Here is a 24,152-nt window from a genome sequence, read left to right on the forward strand (position 1 = left end):
TTTTTTTATTGTCCGCTAGTAGCACAATGTCGTCTGCGTACATCAGTCCGGGGACCTTCTGTTGCACCATTTGTCCATTACGCATGTAGGATAAATCAAAACCTAATTCGCTGTTTTCCAGTCGTTTTTCTATACCCTTGACGTAAAGCGTGAACAACAATGGTGACAGAGGGCATCCTTGCTTCAATCCTTGGTGAATTCCCACCATTTCATTTCCTTTTCTACCTTCCCATACCACTTGTACTTGGTTGTCTCTATATATCCCCCTCAGCAGCTCCACGAAATCGTCATCTATGCCTTCGTATTGAAGAATATCCCACAACCCTGTCTACGTTGTCATAAGCTCCTTTAATATCTAGAAATGCTATCCATAAAGGTCTTTTCTGAGCTACTGAAATATCTATGCACTGAGTTAGTACAAACATATTGTCTTCTAAGCGTCTGCCTGGCCTGAACCCATTCTGTAGTTCCCCCAATACATCGTTTTTCTCCACCCACTTCGACAGTTCTAATTTTATGGCTTGCATTGCCATTCTAGAATAAGGCGACGGCAGCGACGCCACATTTTCCGCGTTTTGTGCTTCACCCTCGAGGCGTGCGCTGGACCCACTCCCCCATTCTAGTACACTCTAATTGAAAGTGAAGCCAATGCCTCCTAAAAAGACTATGCCTGGGACGTGAGCCGGAGACGCGGCGCCCTACCCTTTCTGTTTTCCTCCTCTCCACATAGTACAACCCCTAGAGCCTCTCGCGGCGAACGCTTGCAACTGCTTGCAACACACCTGCGGCGGCGGCGGCGGCGCGTCGCCGTGCCATGGTAACTCGAGCAGACGACGCACGCCCGCCCTTGCTAACGTGACCTTTGCTTCACCAGACGACATTCATGCTACATATTGTCGCGTTGAAGTGACAGTCTTTGTCAGTTGGCAAAGAGAGGAGGTGACTTGGGATAACAGTAGCCTTTATTTGGACGAACTTGTGCCCATAAGCGAGCTTCTGGCGAAAGTATTCGGCAGCGGCGAACACAGCATGCATGGTTGACCGTCGGCAGAAAGAATGCCAGCGTTCTTCAAACGCATCTCCAACGCGCTAGTGACGTGGCGCTGTACACGAGTTAAAGACGAGTTAAATTTTGAGCGTAGCTCTCTTCGCGACGCATTTTTTTTTTTTACCACGATTTCGCTACGCATTTTTTTTTACCACGATTTTACCAATCTTGACAAAATTTTAACTCTTCTTCGAAAATCCGCCAAGTGACTGTAATGCTCAAAACTTCAAAACTCATTACACGGCATTGTCGAAAGACGGTCGAAAAAAGCTTATAAAAAAGCTAGGACTTGGACTCGGCCGGCATCTTCTGCCGGACAGCCCAGAGCTGGTCTTCCTTCGAAGAAAAATTTTGTCACGCAGCAGGCGCGCGCTCTACGCCGCACCTCAAATGCACGCCACGAGCGCGCAAGCAACCGCCTGCACAACGCGTAGTTACAGTGATTCTGGCCCCTGTAGCGTACTTTCTGTACCGTAGTCAGCTGCGCCGACACAGCGTTGCCGACAGCGTTACTCCGGCAGTACAGTCGCTAGCGCCAACACGCGGCGCTCGCTCGCAACGCACGGCAGCGTACCATATGGGTGTTCTGTGAGCGTACCTCCAATGGCAAAGCAAGCGACGTCCCAGGCATTGTTTTTTTAGGAGGCATTGGTGAAGCCAGGTACTCAGGGCATGAAGAACCTCTTTGTGTGCGCGCCATGGTGCGCGTGCACGGCTATGGTTTTCTATGTCCACGCGAAGGCGGCCGGTGTGACGGTGGTGACGTGCGGGGGCGGCGACGCGTGTGATTTCCGTTCGTGAGCGCGCGTCGACACGGAGGCGCGGGCGGCTTTCAAAGGTCGGCATGCGTTCGTCGTGGTCGCCGCTGATCGCGGACTTATGTGCGCCCAGACGGACTCGATGCGCGATGCTCCTGCGCGACGGTGGGTGTTGGACATCGGCGGACTCGCCGTGTTTTGTACTACGGCCGCGCCGTCGGCATGAGCGCCTACTTTCAGCCGATTGTCACCGCGCCACGAGCGTTCGAGGACGCCTTCAGTGTGTGTCATTAGCGCTGCTGCTTGTGTTGTGCAGCCTACAGCCTGCCTGTGCTGCCTCCGAACTCGAGGATATCACAAAACTTGCCGACCTCGCCTTGCGGCGGTATGAACCGTCTTTTAAGCGCTCTGGAAATGTCAGTGAGACGTTGGTGTCGTTGCTGAACAGCCTGCGATCGTCGAGACTGTCACACCGCTTCGAAGCGGTAAACTGCTCGCCTCCTTTCAACGGTAGTGCTCTTTGCAAAGAGGGTGCCGAGGTGAGTTTGTCTGATGACCTTTGGCGGGTCTTACCGCTCTCATGGGTGCCCTTCCATCGTTGATGTGCCTGTATAAGTGACGGGCTGACTGCCTACAGTGAAGCGTGCTCTGTGGGTGTGCACGCTATGACACCGCGAATGCTTTGTGTCACAGTGTTCGTTGTTTGCAAAGTGGAATACAAGTGACCAAAGTTTGCTTGGGCAAGCAACGTCACTGCGACCTGCTTTGGTGCCCGTCGCTAAAACAGCAAGCTACCTGAATGCACTGAATGAGCATTGACGCGTAGCTTGCTCCCGTGTCAAAGGAAATGGTTTTGTGCTGCCTCATGTTGCGCTGTTTGTTTCCCGTTTCCGAGCTGCGGTGACGGGAGCGCGCAGGCTCGGCTTTCTCTGAGGGCATATTTTTAGAGCTGGCTTTACTGAGCGATGTTGCTTTCATGTTCCTCATGAATACCGTACTTGTTCGACGTGTGCTCCTCGCAGCAAGTGGTGGTGGTTGACCACCACTTGCTGGTTGACCACCAATTTTACTGGTAAAATACATTTCTGAAAAAGACGCAGAACGTGAAATGCTGATAATGCCTCGGGTGTAAAATTGCACGTACATACATTGTGTATGACGTACTTGTGCAGCCTGCATTTTGTAAATTTGAGTTGCTGGAAAAAGCCATTTTGTTTCCTCGGGTGCACTGCAGTTGAGTGTCGGGTGCTAGCTGGCACCTCTCATTTTGCAAAGGGCGTTTTCAAGATGGACACTGAAGTGCTGGGTGTTCAACACCATTGGCTAGCTGCAAATGCAAAAGTTTAATACATTGCCATTATGCATTTTATAACTCTTGGTATTGCTGATAATTGATTCTTAATGCCTCAGAAATGTAGATTCATGAAATGTCATTCTTAGGCTTCAGTTTGCCTGTAGCTTTGTAGGCATCTGCAGCAGTGGTTCCGCAATGATTATGGTTGGCTGAGTGGATTCCTAATCTCCATTCTGTTTGCAAAATCACGAGAGGCCCTTATCGTTGTTTTCAGGCGGCACCAGCATAGATCATGTGTTGAGTTTACGCAGACGCTGCTATCAGGTGGGCAGGGAAGGCATGTCACAGAAGCGGTACCCCCTGTGCTGAGTGGTCTTTTAGTCCAAGGCTCCTGATAGGTGACCTTTGCATTGTGCCAGTGACACAGTTCTTGACTTTTGTACTTGTAGCACAGAGTTTGTCACAGTGTTGAATTATGCTGTCGTATCTACTTCAAGTAGTAGCTCCTGTAAAATCCTTGGGCATGTCATTTATTCTGAATCTTACCCGCCGCTGTGGCTGTGGTGTTGTGCTGCTAAGCACGAGGTCGCAGGATCAAATCCTGGCCGTGGCGGCTGCATTTCGATAGGCGTGAAATGCAAAAATGCCCGTGTCACGTGCATTGGGGGCAAGTTAAAGATCCACTGGTGGCCAAAATTAATCTGGAGTCCCCCAATACGGCATGCCTCATAATCAAATCTTGGTTTTGGCATGTAAAACCCCAGAATTCAGTTCCGTTATTCTGAACGTTGTATTTCTAGAAACTAAGCCGTTCTTCTCATTGCAGCATTATGCATTTTGTAAATATTTCTCAAGTACCTCTTTTTTCATGCACAGCATGTCTCAGTGTCGTATGACCAAATAATCATCTGCAGTTCAGATGCCTCTGCTAGCAATCTCCAATTACCCATATATGAGTCAGTACATTCCATCTTAATGTATATGCTGGCAAATTTCCTAGTCACTACTCTAATCTACCGTTGACTCTGACTGTTTCCTTCCACTAAGCCCTCAGCTTAATAGGCCCCCTGTTATCTTTATTACATGATTTGCTTAATTAACTCCATTTCTTCCTTTAAGATTTAAGATTTATCAGCCACCCATGTTTGCTCACTAAGCCATACCGCTGTCTTTCTTCCTCGTAATGTTACATCTATCATTTTTCATTCCATCGCTCATTGTGTGACCTTGAACTTTCATGAACCAGAAAATTTATTTCTAATAGAATTTACCAGCTCTTAACTCTTGCATGCCATAAGTCCAGGCGCCATTGCTACTGCGACAGCAGTTGACAGCTCGAAACAGAGTCTGCGTGTCTGCGTCCTTTTCGTTACGCTCTCATCATGATGTCATCATTATCTTATCTTCATGCTTCACCCTGACTGTGTGATGAAAAAAAACAAAACCTTGCCTGCCACTGCCACTGGAGGTCAAACTCCAGCCCATGTGGCAATATACAGTGGTGAGCTGGATCTGTTCAGCACTGGGCTTGTTGTTTTCACTGGAAGCGCCGGCGGACCAAGAAGAGAGGAAGAAGTGTCGGTGAGCACGAGAGGAGCAACGGGGATTCTCGCCTATTAGCAGGGTCTTCACGGCCCGAATCAGTCCTATTAAAAGCCCTTCTGAATTATATCAACGGAATCGAGTTATTCTGGGGCTGCTGTACGCCATAATTCCATAGGGCTATCGTGCATCATTTGCACATGTTAATTTGTGTGGTGCTTTGTGTACCACACATACTCTAAAGGTAGTGGTGTCTGTACATGTATTTTGGACACCACAGCAGGCAGTGCTGTAGTGGATGAAGAAGACATGGGCATTGCAAAAAAAAAGTGAGGGTGTTTTCTAGTTAAATACAAATATTCAAGAAAAATTATCTTCTAATATTGAATAGAACATCAAACATTCTTGAATTTTTATACAAGGTGGGGTATAAAGCTTGCATGGAGCCCATTTGATAAGAAAGGCTAATTTACATTATTTGATGCATGCATGTAATGCTGTTTACTACTGGATATCCGGTCCCTTTGAGGAGCTAGCAAAAACGAAGCAACCATTTTCAGTTACCTGTGCACTGTAACAGTGACAATAATGGAGCTAGAGGGCAGGGCCACTATTTTGTAGTGATGCCTTTTTTGTTGCTAATGCCTTTTTGTGTTCGTGAGTTGTCACATTCAACGTGAAGCGACGCTCTGACCACTCGTGAATGTGAAAAGGGCAAGAAGGCATAAGCATCGAAAAAGGCATCACTACAAAGTAGCAGCCCAGTATGTGGCCAGATGCACATAGTTTGCTGTGTTCATTGTAGGAGATAAGTGATGCTACAGAGCTGCACATTGTTTTAATGGAATAAAAACATTGTCAGAGTGCCATAATAATAAATTGCATTGCTTCAATTGAGGCACATTCGTAGGCTTCCTAAGAGTAAGGCATTCTTATTCAGAACATTAAAATTTTTTTATAGGAAAGAAAGGAGCAGCCACTAGAAGCTACTAGATTCAATAGCTTGACAAGCGTACAATGGAGATATTAGGTTTTTAACCTAATCGTAGTGTAATTTGAATGATGCCCACAGTTTCTTGCAGATAAGCAAATTGCCTCGTCAAGCAGTGGCCACACCTTGCCCGTAAAAGATAAGAAACCAATGCATCGAGTTGCGTTTTCCAGCGGGACGCCGTTGGATCCTGTTCTGTCTGGCTGGTTCCATTTAAACACCGTGTCTCCAAGTGGTGTTGAGATAGTTCCAGTTGGACATTGATCTTAAGGCAGTTGGTTCCAGTTGGACTGTTGATCTTAAGGCAGTTCCAATTGGTCGTCATTGTGTGTCCTATTTGGACATACTTGAGGAGTCATGGTGCTCTGTTTGTTATTCAGTGGTTTCTAGCACTAAATGCTGAGCCAGAATTTGCTGGCATATATTAATAATAATATAATATGTACACCCTTGCAACTTTTTAGCAATATTGCGAGCGTTGACCGCACAACATGTCAGCAGCCTTGTAGCAGCCAGGGGCACTCCTGAAGTGAACAGCGCAGCAGAATTCAATCAAACTAGACATTGCCCTGTGCGCACGCTCATGCCCATCTCACCGCCCGAGCTGCTACCAGACTGCTGATATGCTGGGTGGTCAACGATCAGTGTAGGGGGGGTCTGACAGCGCGCTGGCAGGCATGCAGCTGTAAGAAATGTTGCCCACATGGTCTGCCTGCCGAATGAAAGATGTCCAAACTTTGGAAATAGTTTCTCCAGCTTGGAGGTAGGGCCCCTATACTTTTTTTGACAGCACATGTTTGAGGGCAAACTCTGGGCAGCTGTTTCTACCACTTAGGTCATCACTGCAGTCTTGCTGACAGGGAAGTCTTGAATACTACATGGGCAGATTCTATGTCATCTAAGCCAAAGATTTTCTCACTACTAATGTAGCAGCTTTGAACAACCACTTTACACGGTGTCACATTTTCCAGTGTTTCATAGAGGGATGTGGGGACAGACGAACAATAATGAAAAAGATTTTATAGAAATATAAAAATAGTTCGCAAGAATAGCAAATTACAAGAACCACGAGTTTACACCTACACACGAAGGTCATCCTAAACAAAAAAGACGCTGTTCCCAGTGCCTAACATCTTCTAACTGTCACATGGTGTGTTGCAGACGGGCAGTGGTGGTCGACATAGCAAAGGATGTCGCCGGCTAAATACTTGTGGGCTTCCTGGTGAGCCGTGGCAGTGCATGACAGAGTGAGGTCGTCGGCCTCTGCACCTGCTGACGACTGTGGTGCGCTGCCACGACACCTTAGCTGCAGGTGGAAGGCAGTAGAGCCTCACTTTGGATCAACTTACTCACTCAGTGATCATCTGAAAAAAGAAAGAAATGTCTTCACTATTCCAGGGCTGCATTAGCTCGCCCCTGCCAGCTTGGCAGTCTGTTCTTTTCTTGCCTCTTTTCATGTGCCATATATACCTTATTTCTTTTTTAATTTTCTTGCTCCATTCTTTTCACCATGGATGGCTTCATTTCCTTCTTTTCTTTCTTCATAACAAACACTCATGACACATGGTTCTTAAGCATTTGCTGCCAAAGAAAATAATTAATCAGCTACACAGGGTAATTTGCCTTGGTTGTGGATGTCCTGTGTCATAACTTGGAAATGTTAGTTTGATTGGAGGGCATTGTAACAGTAAACTTCACCTGCCTCCTTATTTTAGACCATCACTTTTATGCTAGAAAAAGGGCTTAGGAGGGCAAGCGGGCTTTAAAGCCGTCTTTAAAGCCTCCTTGATCAAATTTAATAAAACTGCACGATACTGTTAAGTTTTTTGTGCTGATTAATATTATGTAATCTTGTTTATAGTAGGCTAACTAGTTCTACAGCTAATTAGAAGTAATTTACTATTGTTCCCAGGAACAGTGTAGCAAGGACTACTCACCGAAATATTGCTTTAGGCTCATAGCTCAATACTAAGAAGCGTAAGGTTCACAATAGTGGGAATACTTTTTTGGTATAACAAAGTACTATTAACAATTATACAGTACTTCAAAGTGTTGTGTTCAAAGTGTAGCTAGCTCATTATTTCTCTTATTTCTGCTCCTGCGTGCATTATGCATTTAACTACATGCTTTAAAAATATAATTCTAGGCACCTTGATGGCCGATACGTCGCACCTGAAAGATTGCGTGAAGCCCCAAATTTTCTGTTTTCTGAAAATGCAAATATAGGACCAAAGCTAGTTTTTAATTGAGTGCTATAAGAAAAAAATGTTGAAGTACAGGGTCCTGCATATTTCACTTAAAATGTGTGAAAAAATGATTTCGCGCTTGTCACTGCACTGTTCTTGCTGAAATTTTGCAGAAGGATTGCATTTTGGAGTCGCATTTTGGAGTCAGGCAGTAGAGAAACAGTGCAGTGGGAGGAGAAAAATCTTTTTTTCAATCACATTAAGCGAAATATGTGGGACCCTGTATTTACATTGATAGACAGTTGATAGCCACCAAGAATACAATAACTCTGCCCTAAGCTATCGAAATACCATATTAAAAAAAATCAATTTTTTCGGGATTTCTTGGTCTCCAAGACTCATGTCCCCTTTTTATCATGAACCACTCTTTATCGAAGCCGAGAAATGTATTTGAATCTAAATTAGACTATTTCAGAAATACTTTGCTGCAAGAAGTTCTTCAATACGATCATCAGAAGCGGAGTTATTGGCAATCAAACATATTGTTCGTGGTGCTTCCACTCCTTCTTCAATGATTAGCTCTGTGAAGGCTACGGCGGAGTGGGGTGTGCTGACAACACTCTGCCTACTGAACATCACTGTGGCGTGCAGTTCAAATTTTATTTTGAATGTTCACGTAGATGCCACTATTCCCAATTTTGATACCTACGACGCACCAAACACGGTTGTGTTCAGCGAGCCACAGTACGCTCAGCCAGTGGACTTGTCACGGCACCCAATGGCAGTCGAGGTATCGGCGCTAGACCGCAGGTACATGCAACGGCAGTGTTTGCTTTTTGCACAACAGGGCTAGTGTGCACACTTGTGTTCATATACTGCAATCTGGCCGTGCTGTGTGGTGTAGACCTGCTGTTCCTGCACCAGCTTGACCGACAGATAGTAGCCACATCAAACTTGCGCATTTTGAAGTGCTATCAATAGCTCATTACGAAGCGAAGTCTGCCAAGGCATCTAATTAGGAGCGGCCAGGAGTTAGCGCATGCAGGCATGTGTGTATGTGGTCTGGCCTTAGGTTTCACGTGGCTTGAGGCTAGTTGAGTGTTCAGAACTAGTCGATAGCGAGTCTTGACAACTACGGCATCGATATGCAGGGTGGCGAAAGCTTTTCCTACACTGGCGAGCACTGCCAAGCATGAGCAGACGATACGGCTTCTTCCAGAAGTACATAATTATTATCGAAATTCGGAAGCAGATTTTTGTTCTCTTCAGCCTGTGTATTAAACTGTGTCGATAAATATACACAGTAGCAGTAGGAACAAGTGCACTGATCCAAACACCCTTGTTGATTGATGTCAGCTATTGGCGAATACCAGCTGCATATGGGAATCTGCTATATTACGAAAGTGTGAGGCACAGGCTTCTGTTAAAAAGAGAGCATTTAAGAGAAAGGTGACTTCGCGCTCCTCTTGCGAGATCCATGCACCATGCATGACTGCAGAATTTGGCTGAAATGTTCACAGTAGCGTATGCTATCCGCGGACTGTGTTTTTTCACCAAGATCGAGGGGTGGTTGAGGGCCCCTTTAAGTGATGTTTTATGCTAGCCTGTCTTTCTTGGTGGGATTATTTGAACAGGCCCCATTGTAAACTGCGTAACACTTGCCTTGTGCCCCAAGTGTCAGTTTAGGTTTCCTGTTGGTTGAAAGGAGCTGAACTAACAATGCTAGAGGGACCTTGCGTGCAAAAGAAGGAAATGTCATTGCTGTGGCATGTGTCAGAATAGGCATCCGCTCACATTGAGCATTTGTAGCAAAGGACAGTAGAACATTTCTTTTCTGCATGTCACTTAAGTGAAGTGCACAATGAATTCCGGTGGATGTGTCTGCCATGGACTGTTTAGCAGCATATGAATGTGTACGTTTTCTGTAGATTGGCGGCGACACATCCTTGAACGCTTTATTTGCTTCTGAAAAAAGCAAGCACTCGATGTCACTCAAGACAGTGGAGCATGCGTTATAGTGGGGACAGGTACATTTACAATTATTCCTCTTACTTTTTTACATTGCTTGACAGCTGTTAGCTTGTGGGACCTTCCAGCGTAAGAGTCAATGCATGCATAAGACAGAGCAAATTATAGAAAGGAAGAGGGAAGAAAGGCCATCAATGTAATATATGTTTTGCTGAAAATATCGTTAGGATGTGTTTTTTTGATTGAATGGTACATTTGTCTGGTCGCTTTCTCGCACTATAGAGCGCTCTTGTGGTGCATTTTTGCATTTGGCTGATCAAAATTGAGTGCTTGGAAGTAATTCTCCTGGTTTATTCAGGGCACTGCACTCCAGCTCAGAGCACTTGCAGGTGTTGTCACCTTCATCTTAGAAGTGTGTCCGAGACCTGACAGAGTTCTGGTCATATGGCTGCTACAAGTTTCGCTGTTGGCATGGCATTTGGGGGCCGTGGTGGGAGCGTTTTGTGTGAGCACTTCGTGTTTTTAGAGGCACGTCAGTGATATTGTGCACTGTACGATAACATACCGAACCAAGTTTAAGGTTATTTCTTCTGCATCTCATTACTTTTATACTTGTATTTCACTTGTATCCACGTTTACTACAGCTCTCAATAGGGTGGCAGTATTTGGAAAAGAAAAGACATCTTTATACATACATACATACATACATACATACATATATATATATATATATATATATATATATATATATGTGACGAACCGCACAAGGACGGTGCAGTGCAGTAGTGGTGAAGGAGGAAGAAGTAGTTCCGAATAAACAGAGCTTCGCACGACTGCCATGTCTCCTGCGTTACACTAGTCGACAGGATTTACCGTGCCCTACATCATGACAACATCCAAGAAAGCCATCAACATTCCGAAGTACTCGGGAGCACCCGAGGACGTTTCCTTTGACAAGTGGCTCCGGCTCTTCGAGGTGAAGACTGCGGCCGCTGCATGGACGGAGCGAGACAAGCTGTGCAATTTCTCTGATTACCTTGAAGGTGAGGCCTTCCGATGGTACCTTACCGAGATTTTTGACACTGACACATCTTGGGAGACCCTCACTCAATGCATGACGCAACGCTTTACAAGCACCGTCGCGGATCCTTTCCGTCAGTTCATTCATTGCCAGATAAAACCGGGCCAGACCCTGAAGGACTACTACAATGAAAAAATGTCTCTGGGACGTTTTGCCGACCTAAAGGACGCGCACCTTATATCAGGGCTCATCGACGGCCTTCCCGCCGATATGGAGATGGCTCTTGCTGGGCTTAACCCGTCTACACCAGCGACGTGGCTTTCAGCTGCGCAACGAGTAGAGTCAACTATGCAGCGAGTTAAATCACAGCGCGTTCTACCAGGGCGAAACAAGCAGATCAACACAGCAAGTGGCAGCCCCCATCAGCGTCCACCTAATACGCGGATACGAGCACCTGCGTCCGAATGCAGACACTGCGCAATGCATGGTTTGCCCCGACAGATGTACTGGCATAATGAATGTCCACGACGCGCAAGCATTTCCGCCCTCGCTACCAACCAGGGAAACGAGGAGGGTGACCCAAAGCTCTGTTAATTCAATTTGATGCACTCATTAACGGGTACCCTGTCAGCGCTACTCTTGATACGGGAGCCACGATTACCTGTATCAGCGAAGCAGTGTTGGCGGCTCTTCACCTGCAAATAATGAGAGATTCACGCATCAATGTTCAACAAGTTACATCATCTACCAAAACTTTGGGTCGCGTCAATTTAAAGATACAGATAGGAAAAATCACAAAGGAAATTCAGGCACATGTTCTACAAGGCATGAAGAGCAACCTACTTGGCTTGGACAGTGCCTGCCTCTTTAACTTGTCTCTGGATCTTGATACCCTGACTCTACGCCAAGGGAGTGACATCCTCCACCCTCGCCCACAAAACCATTCCACGGCTAACATGGACGCTTGTTTACAGGAAGTTGAAGTTCGTGATTTTGTGCATCTAAATGAAACTCAGAGGATTGCATTGAAGCATCTTGTCCATCAACCCATTCCTCGCATCGACGACATTTTTGACTCTCTCGGGAAATCAACGTACTTCTCGACATTGGACATAACGTCATGTTACTGGCACGTGAGCATGCATCCGGGAGACATCCCGAAAAGGGCCTTTGTCACACGTACCGGTCACTACGAATGGCTTGTCATGTCTTTTGGTCTCCGGAATGCTCCAGCTACTTTTGAACAGGCTGTCAAGTCCATCTTGACTAAACACCATTTGACGCACGTCACGAACTACTTCGATGACATTGTCGTCTATTCTGACACGTTCCCAGACCATTTGAAGCATCTAGATGCGGTTCTAAACGCTTTTAGAAGCGAATGCGTTTAACTGAAATTGAAGAAATGTCAGTTTGCCCAAACTTCCATTCAGTACCTGGGACACAGAGTTTCAAATGGCACAGTCACTCCGAAACAAAGCAACATGGAGGCAATCCTGCGGTTTCCCACGCCATCACGCCCTAAAGAGTTACAGCGTTTTCTTGGCACCGTCAATGTTTACCGTCGGTACATCGCCCGCTTCAGTGAAATTGCTCATCCATTGACACGCCTACTCAGCAAAGACGCCACCTGGAACTGGGACCCTGACTGTGAACTGGCTTTCACTCAGCTTAAATGTGTAAAGGAAGAACCCATCCTTGCCATCTACTGATGCCACCAAACCTTGTGTGCTCTACTGCGATGCGTCCAACAAAGGTATCGGCGCCGTCTTGAAGCAGGCGGATGATGAAGGTCGAGAGCATCCAGTTGTATACCATTCTCGCAAGCTGCTCAAGAATGAAATCAATTACGCCATCACAGAACTTGAATGTTTAGCAATTATTGATGCCATAGATAAATGGCATTGTTATCTACATGGAAAACCTTTCACTGTGATCACCGATCACGCGGCGTTGCAATGGCTTAAGAACATCAAAAATCCTCGAGGCCGTCTGTTCCGATGGTCCTTAGAGCTCTCCATGTACGACGTAAACATCAAGCATCAAAAGGGCATTAACAACATCGAAGCCGATGCACTGTCTAGAAACCCTATTATTCAGCTCGTATCTGCTGAACAACTGCGAGAGCACCACCACGACAAACCGCCTTGCAAGCATACCATTGAGAATGGAATGACCATAGTGACACGCAGAGGGTTATGAAAAGTCTACGTTCCTCTTGCTCTCCGGTCTTCTCTTCTTCGGAAGGCTCATGACGCTTTCGGTCATGTCGGAGTAAAGAAGACATTGCGACTTCTCTCTCCACAATATTATTGGCCTGACATCGTCACCGACGTTTCCGAATACATTCGACACTGCGATATTTGCCAGCGCTGCAAGAAGACGAAAACCAAATGTTTTGGTTCCTTAGAGTCATTACCACCTGCGGAGCAACCATTTGATCATGGACACTATCGGAGGTTTTGCCAAATTCGGGTCCTCCAAATGATTCATTCACTTGGCCGTTGACCACGCCACCCGTTATCTGTGGGCTTTTGCACACAGAAATGAGACCTGCGACGCCTACATTACCTGCCTGAAGAGTATTTTTATTGCTGGAAAGCCTCGGAAGTTCCTTTCTGACCGCGACACAGGATTCACCACTGGCAAATTCAAGCAATTCCTTAAACATAACATTCATCAGCTGTATACAAGTTCACAACGGCCACAGTGTAATGGCTTAAATGAGCGCACTAATCAGTCCATCGTCACTCGCCTTCGCTGCAAGATCAACGACGAACCCCGAAAACCATGGACGCGTCTCCTCTCTGACGTTGTCGACGAGTACAACAAGACACTCCACGAGGTCACGGGCTACCCACCCTGCTTTCATATGTATGGCACACCATCCTACCCCCAGCTCCTCTCCAACGTTACCGAGAGCCTGCAGGAAGCTCGCGCAAATGCGGTGCGCAATTCCCTGGCATATCACGAGAAGAACAAGCTCATATGAATATGACAAGAAATTTCTTCCCTCAGAGCTTCAAGTGGGGGACTGTGTTCTATACGAGACACCCTGGCACCCCAACCGCGGTAAACTCAGTGCAATAATGGAAGGACCGTATACGATCATGTGCAAAATCTCAGCTGTAAACTACAAGATCGACCGCAGCGTGGCCCCACTCGGTCGCCAGACTGACATCGTACATGTGGGGAGATTAAGACGATATCATCCGCCCCTACACCTACGACTTTCTCGGGGGGAGGGAGAAGCGTGTGACGAACCGCACAAGGACGGTGCGGTGCAGTAGTGGTGAAGGAGGAAGAGGAAGTTCCGAATAAACAGAGCTTCGCACGACCGCCATGTCTCCTGCGTTACATATATATATATATATATATATATATATATATATATATATATATATAAATAATACATAGTCACTTCTGCAAAGTACTTTTGTGAACACCATACAAGCTAAAGAAGTACTGACACAAAAGTTCTGCACATCTTTTTTTACTTTGTTGAGTAGTTATAAGTAGAGTAGCCACCATAAATATGGCCCTACACCATATTTATGGTGTAGGGCCTCAATACCACTGTATATGAATGCAGTAAGTTCAGAAAATGCGTATGGCTTTGGGCTTGAAGCAAGGACCCCTTGTTACATCTTGAAAACTTGGAGGTTGCGATCACATGTTATTTTAGACCGCTGACATGTTAGTCAGCCCAGTTCAGTGGTTGCAGGCCACATCACAACTGAAGCCTCTCCTTCAGGGAAAACATGCATGGATTGTCATTAAGCACAGGATATGATGGGACAATAGATGAGAGAGGTGCTTTGCATTTCTAGACAGGTGGCAGTAGTGAACCAGGCCAGTCTTGTGTGAATGGGGAGGAAGAATAAAAGAATGTCCAATCTGTGTTAGCACACATCACTAGTTATTTCGATCACGATCACAATGTAATGAGGAGCTCTGTTTCAAGCCCAAAGCCTCTCTACGCTTGGTGCATGATTGAAAGTAGTTGAATTAAAATTTGCGGTGTTCAAATAGCGAAATTTTCAAATTGCATATTAATATTCGAAATAAACTACCTCCAATTATCAATGAGCAAAACAAGAACAAGGTGAAAGCAGGAGCTCCTGCTTTCACCTTGTTATCGTTTTGCTCATCGTCTTGAATTTTCATCGCCCGCCTTCCCCGTGTTTTCCAATTATCAAGTCAGATAACAAATATTTTCGCATTTCTAAAGAAAGTAAATGTTTCCGTGCATACTGTTTACATTAGTAAAAAAAAAATCGCCGCACCTTCCATTCCATGAAGATGGCTGAACAGCGAAGCTGTGTTAGTTACACCGAGTGTTACATGTGCAAGTGTTGCACATGATGCAGTTGCATAAACGCAAGTAAACACAGATCTACAACAGGAAGTTATATTGAAACGTTGCGAGGCGAGAAAAGGCAGCGACTTCCGACGCTACTCGACGAGTGTCCAGTTCTCTGGTCGAAATCTGCCGAGCCGCCGCCAGAGGCATCGGCTGCAGTCACGGACACCGCGTGCGTTCGGCGCGGGAGCGGGGTAAGGCGTATGGCGTTGGCAGCAGCTTTGCGCGTTATTCAAAAAGGCGCACCACACAGAAACACCTTCTCTTATCGCCTCTCCTCCTCGCACGCAGTGCGGCCTCTCACTGGTCGTCTCCTCCCCTCGGCCCGCGCCCTCTCATTAGTCGTCTCCTCCCCCGGCGCGCCTCCTCCTTTCCTGTTCACGTGACCTGCGTGGCGCTGGACAGACAGCGAAGGGTCGACTAAGAACAGCTTCACTGTTAAAAAAGAAAAAAGAAAAAGGCGATAACATATTTACATGATTTGACACATGTTATGCTGGACTTCCAGTCAACTGAGCAGCTTGTTAATGAGAAACTGAAAGGCATATCATGACAATGTCTAATTACACGCAGGAACAGCACGTCATCAGATGTTGAAGGAGCAAAGTGTAATCCGATAGCATCCACATCGTCTTAAAGGCATGCAAGCATGAGTGGTGACCACATAATGAATTCCTTTGCCTAAATAAAAAAATAAACTCGCGCTGCCTAAGGATGATAAATCCTTATTGAATGGCTGGAAGATGTTTGAGACGCCATGTTTTTGCTCAGCTTATGGTGGCACTCCGCATCAACCTGCAATAGAATTATTCATAACAGTCACTTGTGTTTGGCTTATGCCCTCTAGTAAGTGTTGTTATCCCTTATATACGAACAGAAATGAAAATGCGACAGCTTCAAGCAGTCCAATCTCACACCAAATACGAATCAAATAAAGAAGGCTATTTGATTTGTATTAGAAATTTCGAGTATTTACACACGCCTAATTAAAATGACTGGTTTGGCGCTTGTGCTATTCAGGAATTGGGACTGCAATTAATAGGTTTAATTGACTGGTTCAGAACTTGTGCTGTTGAGAAATTGGGACTCTAACTGCAAATAATAGGTTGACAGTTACCCAAAAAAGGATAATATTGTTTCATTGTTTCCTTAAGGAGAGCATATGTTAGAACATTTGTTGCGATTTTCTGCTGTAATAGCTGTCACAAGTTGTCTGGATATGACCAAATCATTACTTATAAAAAAATTGCCTGATGCATGTGTGTAAAAGTTGTGTATCTTATGTAAGGCAAGTGTGTGCCTTTTCCTTGGTATGCTAGCGCCTAATTGCTGGAGCTGCAGTTGTCATTCTTTCTTTTTGTGGGCTTTCTGTATTGTATTCTTCATACAACCTTCTCAATGCGACAGCGTGCCTTTGGTGAATTGCTTGTTCGACTTACTTAGTGCTTTGAAAGGGATTTGGTGCTTTATTCACAGTTCAGCACAAACTTTTCTTCTGGGCTGCTCTGTTGCCTGTGCCTGTGCCCCTGCTCGGACCTGTATTCAAAAACAAATGTGTGATGGGTGTTAGCAATTTCCTGTACATGTAATGTAAGCATGATGTCGTATGCTCATAATGACATTTGCATTAGTGCGCTATGTGTTATTTGCCATGAGGCAAGCTTCTCATGCACCAGCTATCTTGTTTGGCCAAACATGCTGTTTTATGAACCTATCTAATGTTGCAGCAATTCTACATTCATGTGACTGTTTCCTGGTATCCAAAACAAAGTGTACTGGAATTGCCACCTTTTGATGTGTGCAGTTTGCGCACTGGCACAGGAGTATAGAGCACGCTCTTGACAGGCATTGTCATGAGGGTGCAGCAAACACTTCCTTTTGTATATTTATTTACAGAATACTGCAGGCCCGAAATAGGGCCCAAGCAGGAGGGGCAGAAGTACATAAAAATATATCCAAGCAACGCGTACAAATATTAGTATATGACAAGATCGCATACATACCAGCAAAGAGGACTAATAAATTGTAAAAGCAGAAAAATGATAAGCAAAAGGGCACGAACCATATAAATATTAGCAAATAGCGACATGTGCAGGGCAATGAAGTGTAGCAACACAATGATATTGTTGCGTCCAAGTGCTTAAAAGGGACGTGCGGATCAAAAGGAGAAAAGAAAAGAAGGACGACGACTGTGCAGCGGCCATTCCTGCTGTTCGTAGCCTGCTGTTCCTGCTCTAGCACGCCTAAATAAACCCCTCTTCCCCGTGCTTGTAACAAATTGGTGGAGGTGCGGGGTAGAGGTTTTGCAATAGCGAGGTTTTGCAATCGTCGCCCAACAACGTGGAATGATTGATCCAGGTTTTCAACCAGGACCGCACTTCCTGTGAGGGCAACTCAACGGCCGTACACCACCTCTTGGTCAGCTGGCGCTCCTCTCGGCAACAATTACTGGCCGAGAAGCTTTCGGAGCCGTTCGCCGGCATCTGACAGGAGCTTGACGCCACCACCTTCTTCTCGTGCACCTCGTTTACATCAATCTCCATCGCCAGTGCGCCGCTCCACCTCGTCTTCGCAACCGGAAAACTAGCTAGTGCGGCCGATGGGGGTGAGGTCGCTCGACACGTGCTATCGACAGAAATGCCCCCTGCAGTTGCTATGATTAAGAACAAAGTGCATGTACTTGTTGATGGTGTTTCTGTAATGGCTTTAGTGGATACCGGAGCAACTGTATCCTATAGTCTCAGTTTTAAAGGTCGGTTGGGGCGCAAAGTTGTATTTCGTGGGACCAGGCTGCAACGTTTTGTGGAGTGAGCGGCGAGTCGTTGCGTCCTGTTTGTGTGTGCACTGCTGAAGTATCCTTGGCTGGTGGAGTTTTCGCGACGGAATTTGTAGTTATTCCCCGATCGACGCACGAAGTGATTTTGGGCATCGACTTTTTGCGACAGTGTGGTGCGACCGTCGATTGTCGCACGGGGGAAGTTTTCGTCGATGGCCATGTTTCGTCCAGGCTCTTAGAGGAGACTTGCTGCCAAGGTGAACTTTGTGTATCCGCAGATACTGTTGTGCCTGCGTCTACCTCTGTGTGCGTTCCGGTTGTATGTCGCGGTGATGTTCCAGACAGTTTCGATGCCTCCGTAGAGCCAATGCATCTAAATTGTGTGAAGAAGAACGTTTTTGTCCCTCATTGTGTGGTATCCATCGGCAACGGGCGTGCTGGCTTGTGGACGACCAACTGCTCGGCAGAACCCGTCTCGCTTCCAAACGGCTTGAAACTTGCCTACTTTACTAAATACACGTTTTCGTCCATAGCCGTACTAACAGACCCACCGTGTGAACCTGCTGACCTTCGCCACGTCTCGGACAAAAAGCTTCTGTCTATGATAAACAAGTCGCTCAGCACAAGGGAGCGCCATACCTTGGTGGATACGCTTTCTAAGCATCTGTCAGTGTTTGACTTTGCACAGCCGGACAAAGCGTTCTCGATTCCTGAGTCTCGAACACGCCATACTATCGATACGGGATCTGCGCGCCCGATCAGGCAAAAGCCTTATCGCGTCTCGCCTAACGAGCGCAAGCTAATTGGGGAACAAGTGAGTGACATGATGAAAAATGGGACCATACAAGAGTCCTCGAGTCCTTGGGCAGCTCCGGTCATACTCGTCAGAAAGAAAGACGGTAACTGGAGATTTTGCGTCGATTATCGAAGATTAAACGCCGTGACTAAGAAGGATGTCTATCCGCTGCCCCGGATTGATGATGCAATTGATTGGCTTCATTCGGCCTCTTATTTTTCTTCAGTGGACCTACGCTCAGGATATTGGCAAATCCCGATGCACCCGGCAGACAAGGAGAAAACAGCCTTCATAACTCCGGATGGATTATTCGAATTCAATGTGATGCCATTTGGGTTGTGCAACGCTCCAGCAACCTTTGAAAGGTTCATGGACACCATTCTGCGTGGGTTAAAGTGGAACATCTGTATGTGCTATCTTGACGACGTTGTTATATTCGGGCGCACATTCAATGAGCACAATACCCGCCTGGATATTGTCCTTGACTGCATCAAGAACGCTGGTCTGGTTCTGAACTCCAAGAAATGCAACTTTGGTGACCGTCAAACCCTTGTGCTGGGCCATCTTGTTGACAAAGACGGTATCCGGCCTGATCCCCTCAAGACGGCAGCTGTTGAGGCATTCAGTGCACCGCAGTCAGTGAAGCAACTTCGTAGTTTTCTGGGCCTTTGCTCTTACTTTCGCCGATTTATTCCCGGTTTTGCTGATGTCGCCTATCCTCTGACAAATCTGCTACATAAAGATGCACGGTTTGAGTGGACACCCGAGTGCGATTCTGCATTTCGTCAGTTGAAGTTCCTGCTGACCTCCCAACCTATCCTTCGCCACTTCAACCCAACTGCGCCGACAGAAATCCACACAGATGCTAGTGGCGTTGGTCTGGGTGCCGTCTTGGTCCAACGCTATGACGACCGTCAGCACGTGATTGTTTATGCAAGCCGCTCATTAAGCAAACCTGAACGCAATTACACAGTGACAGAGCAAGAATGCCTCGCTGTAATCTTTGCTGTTCAGCGATTTCGCTCTTACTTGTACGGACGCCCATTCCTAGTCGTCACAGACCACCATTCCCTGTGCTGGCTCGTGAACCTTCGCGACCCTTGTGGTTGCCTTGCGCGTTGGGCTTTGAGGTTGCAGGAATATAACTTCACTGTGTCCTACAAGAGTGGCCGAAAACATGCTGACGCAGACTGCCTTTCCCGTATGCCGCTTACCACGACGGACTGCAACGCAGACGATTTTGATCATCTCGTTGCTTCTGTGACACCCGCTTTTCCTGATATCGATGCCTTCAAAGCAGAGCAACGGACTGACACCAAATTGGAGCCACTCTTCACTTCAGCTCGTTCTACTGCAATAAGCAGCTACTGTGTACGTGACGGGCTCCTGTACAAAAGGAACTACTCAAGCACGGGGGCACGCTTCCTTCTAGTGGTGCCGGAGCGTCTCCGGCCAGCAATCCTTCGGGCTATGCACGATGACCCTACCTCCGGTAACGTCGGAAACGTCCAACCACTGCCCCATCTGGTCTCCTTCAACCTGTGCTGCCTCCAAGCTTGCCCTTTCAGCAAGTTGGAATTGACCTGTTAGGACCTTTTCCTTAGTCATCCAAGGGGAACTGCTGGATAATTGTCTGCACTGACTAACGCGCTACTGCGAGACGGCGGCTATACCATCAGCCACTGCCACCGAAGTATCGCTCTTCTTACTTCACGTTATTGTTCTGCGACATGGACCGCCTTATGTTATTATAAGCGACCGGGGACGTCAATTCACAGCGGACATCGTGGAAGAGCTTCTACATTTATGTGACTCGCACCTCAGGCACTCGACACCGTATCATCCGCAAACGAACGGCCTCACTGAGCGCACTAATCGAATGATCACGAATATGCTTTCCATGTATGTTGCGTCCGATCATAAGAATTGGGATGAAGTTCTACCGTTTCTTACTTACGCATACAACACCGCCAAACATGAGACAACCGGTTACAGCCCCTTCTTCCTTCTATATGCTCGCCCGCCCCGGTATACGCTCGACACTGTCCTCCCTTTTTACCACCACGACAATCCTGCGGTCGCGGGTATGCTATGCCTCGCTGAAGAGGCTCGGCGACTTGCGCGTCTTCGGACTTTGGCATCGCAAGAAAACTCCAAAGCACGCTACGATGCACGACATCGACCTGTTACATATCACCCTGGTGATCTCGTTTGGCTTTGGACTCCCACAAGGAAGCGCGGCTTGTGCCAAAAGCTGCTGGCAAACTACGAGGGACCGTATGTTGTCATCGAGAAGATCAGCGACACTGGTCGACGCTCTGCTCGGACACAAGTCGCGCATGTCGCCAGGTTGAAATCATGCACGCCACGACAAGCCAGTTGACTCGCCTAGTGGGCTTTGTCTGCGAGGAGAGGTATGTTGCGTCCAAGTGCTTAAAAGGGACGTGCGGATCAAAAGGAGAAAAGAAGAGAAGGACGACGACTGTGCAGCGGCCATTCCTGCTGTTCGTAGCTTGCTGTTCCTGCTCTAGCACGCCTAAATCAACCCCTCTTCCCCGTGCTTGTAACAATATATAAAGTTGTTTACGCACTTGTAACACAACTAAATTGCCAAAAAGCGTGTCACACACGCAGATAAAAAAAAATTACGAGGCTGTTACTGCAGCTGACGAGACACACGATAACCGAACCCAAGAAAACAGATAAGTATAGGTATAAATTCGCAGTACATTAATGCCAGTGATGTCAAAGAGTTATATGTTCTAAAAAATCAGCACTAGATAACTGTGAAAAAGGTATGTTGTTCCAATCTGTTATGGTGCGTGGAAAGAAAGAATACTTGAAAAGGTTAGTTCGGGCATTATAAGGTGCGCATATATGTGTGTGTGTTGGGTACGGCAGTGCAAGTCATGTCAGTCAGGTGCTTCTCCCACCACTGTGTGCAGTGCCTTTCGGTGGGCGATCTGCTGCAGCTGTTCCCAGAAGCAGCTGAGAGCAGTGTGGGTGAGGCGCTGGTCCGTCTCTGTCCCGTACTGCTTTTCCAGATGCAGCACCGGTCGTGTGATTTTACCCCGCCACTTGCACCGCGGGGCAAAACACGTCCCACGCCAGCTCAAGGTGAGACATTTCTTGTCACCTTGTGGTGTGTCAGTGATATGCTACAGACCCCAAGCATTTGTCAATACTACTGTGACATGGTTCAAGGTTGTGATCCTTAAAGGATCACAACCTTGCTGATCACAACCAAGAGGCTTATTTTGCTATGTCACTGTGCCCCCTTTTGTGACTGTGCTGTTTTATTCGGCCGTGCTTTTCAGCTGCCAATGAAGGAGAACTGCGCCAACAGTATAGCACGCTGCTTCTTTGCTGCCCTCCTTTTTTACTGTTTTGAGGGGTAAAATGACGCATGGAAGAGCATGTGGCTATAGTCGCTATAGGCCAAGCACTCCCCTGTAAAGCCAGGACAGCTTTGTTGACCTCATTGCATGGGCCTCTGAAGCTGGATTGCATTGATGTGCTGTGCCCTCGTTGTGCAGTGTGGGGCTTTGGCATGCTGGCCGTGTTTGTCATCAGCTGCTGCTCACTGGCGGGCTTAGTGATTGTGCCTTTCCTGAGCCATGCCCTCTACCACCGGCTGCTCATGGTGTTCGAGGGCCTGGCAGTTGGTTCCCTGCTTGGCAGTGCTGTCTTTCACCTCATCCCACAGGTGAGCTACATGCCTTGTGACTCATGGTTTTCACACAAGCCGGGCACTTTTGTCAGATTGACCTTTGACATGGCATCACTTACTGCTCGAGTGAATGAAAGGTTTCTTTGATTTGTCATCCTGGACTGTCCAAGGTGCTGCTTTAAGCCAATGAGCATGGACATATGCATCTTGGGCCGTGTTTCAGAATGGGTCCATGTGACATCTCACCTGCCGGCTGTGCCTTTGGAAGTATATGCTTGAACTCCATGGCGACTGTGGGCACGAACCCTGAACACGCACCTCACAGCATTTCCTTGAGAAGGCACCTGGCTGCTGTCATTGCAGTCCTCTTGGTGCAGATGATCCAAACAAACTCTAGTCACCTTGCTGTTTACATGGTCGGAAGTGCTGCACCATTTGCGCCACACTGCGTCAATTTGCTTTTCCTGCGCCATCGTGCTCCAAAACGCATTATTGCGCCGAAACTGCTCCTAAGCGGTGCCTTCATGTGCCGCCAAATGTGAGGCCACAATGACATGTTCCATGCCAGTCACTTTACACAGGAAAAGAGACGCATTCATTTAGCTGTCATCCGCGACGTGGCGCGCTCATGTGAACTCCCTGCTGCCTCCGTGGCGGCGCGGTTTGACGGGACCATCCCGAAAAAGCTAGCCAGCGGGATGAGGGCTGGAAAGAGCTATTGGAAAGTGGCGGTCCAGCCATATTTTATTAGTTCTGTTTTTATAACGTGAACATTTATTTTTAATTTCTCTGAAGTGTAGTCGGGTTTATTTATGCAGTGCATCTATCTCTAGTTTTCTCTTAGTTTCTCAAGGCAGCTGTGACGCTTTAATGACGGGAGTATAAGTTTTCTTTTTCAAGCGAAGCTTGTATTGCCTCACAAGCGTCGGTGCCGTTGTAGGTGTGACCACAAAAAACCCGTCTCGTGCAAGTGAAGGAAAATGGCGGGAAAGGCTCAGAATAGACCGCTGGTGAAACACGTGAGGCGCGCGCCTGTAACACGCAGTGGGAGCACCCATTCAAGACCAGGCGCACGCTGGGGGAAGGGCAAGGAAAGGAAAGGGCCTTATGTGCGTTGCGTCGGGTCTCCTTTTCAGTGCACGCTCGACAAACGGATGAGAAGGCCACGCGTTGTTCGGTCGGCAGCAGAACAGGCTGCTTTTGACAAGAAACGCCGTCAATGTTGCCGGGAGCAGGCTCGCGCTCGCTGTGCGGATCCTGTGTTGAAGGCAGCTCAAGCCCAGGCTCCGTTACAACGGCTGGCAGTGGATTCCGGGTTAAAAGCCCTTCTTACCGAAGCCCAGCGTCAACGAAGGGCAGCAAACCCCGAGGCCGGGAAACGCGACACCCAATTTTGAGGGTATGACAAGCTTCGGCCCCGCGTTCCCGGTAGGGGAAGGGTCTTAAATTTTTATTCCTTTCCTTCTTCCTTTCTTTCTTGTCCCTGGCTCATACCTGCATATGCAATGCGGGCAGGCGCCACACGTGAGTTTTTTCATTTGTCTAGAATGTAAAGGGGTGTACTGAAGAGTTCAGCTGGTAGCGTCAAGCGTGACCGCTAAGTCACGCTTGACGCTACCAGCGCAACCAGCAGGTTTAGCTATTCAAAGCATCGCTTATCTCTAGTTTTCTCTTAGTTATTGCTCTGTCAGCTGTGATGTTTTAATGATGGGAACAAATTTTCTTTAATTTGTCGCAAG

At 47.1% G+C, this 24,152-nt stretch overlaps 1 protein-coding gene across 1 annotated transcript; it reads left to right on the top strand.

Moving 5' to 3' along the window:
* Positions 1 to 1,741: 1,741 nt before the first annotated feature.
* LOC119432405 (uncharacterized) lies at positions 1,742 to 23,988 on the top strand. The gene is made up of 4 exons (XM_037699571.2): positions 1,742 to 2,345; positions 21,689 to 21,860; positions 22,280 to 22,449; positions 23,550 to 23,988. Exons 1-4 carry the CDS (start codon positions 1,893 to 1,895, stop codon positions 23,808 to 23,810), a joined length of 1,056 nt encoding a protein of 351 aa, XP_037555499.2. The 5' UTR covers positions 1,742 to 1,892; the 3' UTR covers positions 23,811 to 23,988.
* Positions 23,989 to 24,152: the final 164 nt, after the last annotated feature.

This window comes from Dermacentor silvarum, chromosome 11 (genome assembly GCF_013339745.2).
Source record: "Dermacentor silvarum isolate Dsil-2018 chromosome 11, BIME_Dsil_1.4, whole genome shotgun sequence".
NCBI lineage: Eukaryota > Metazoa > Arthropoda > Arachnida > Ixodida > Ixodidae > Dermacentor > Dermacentor silvarum.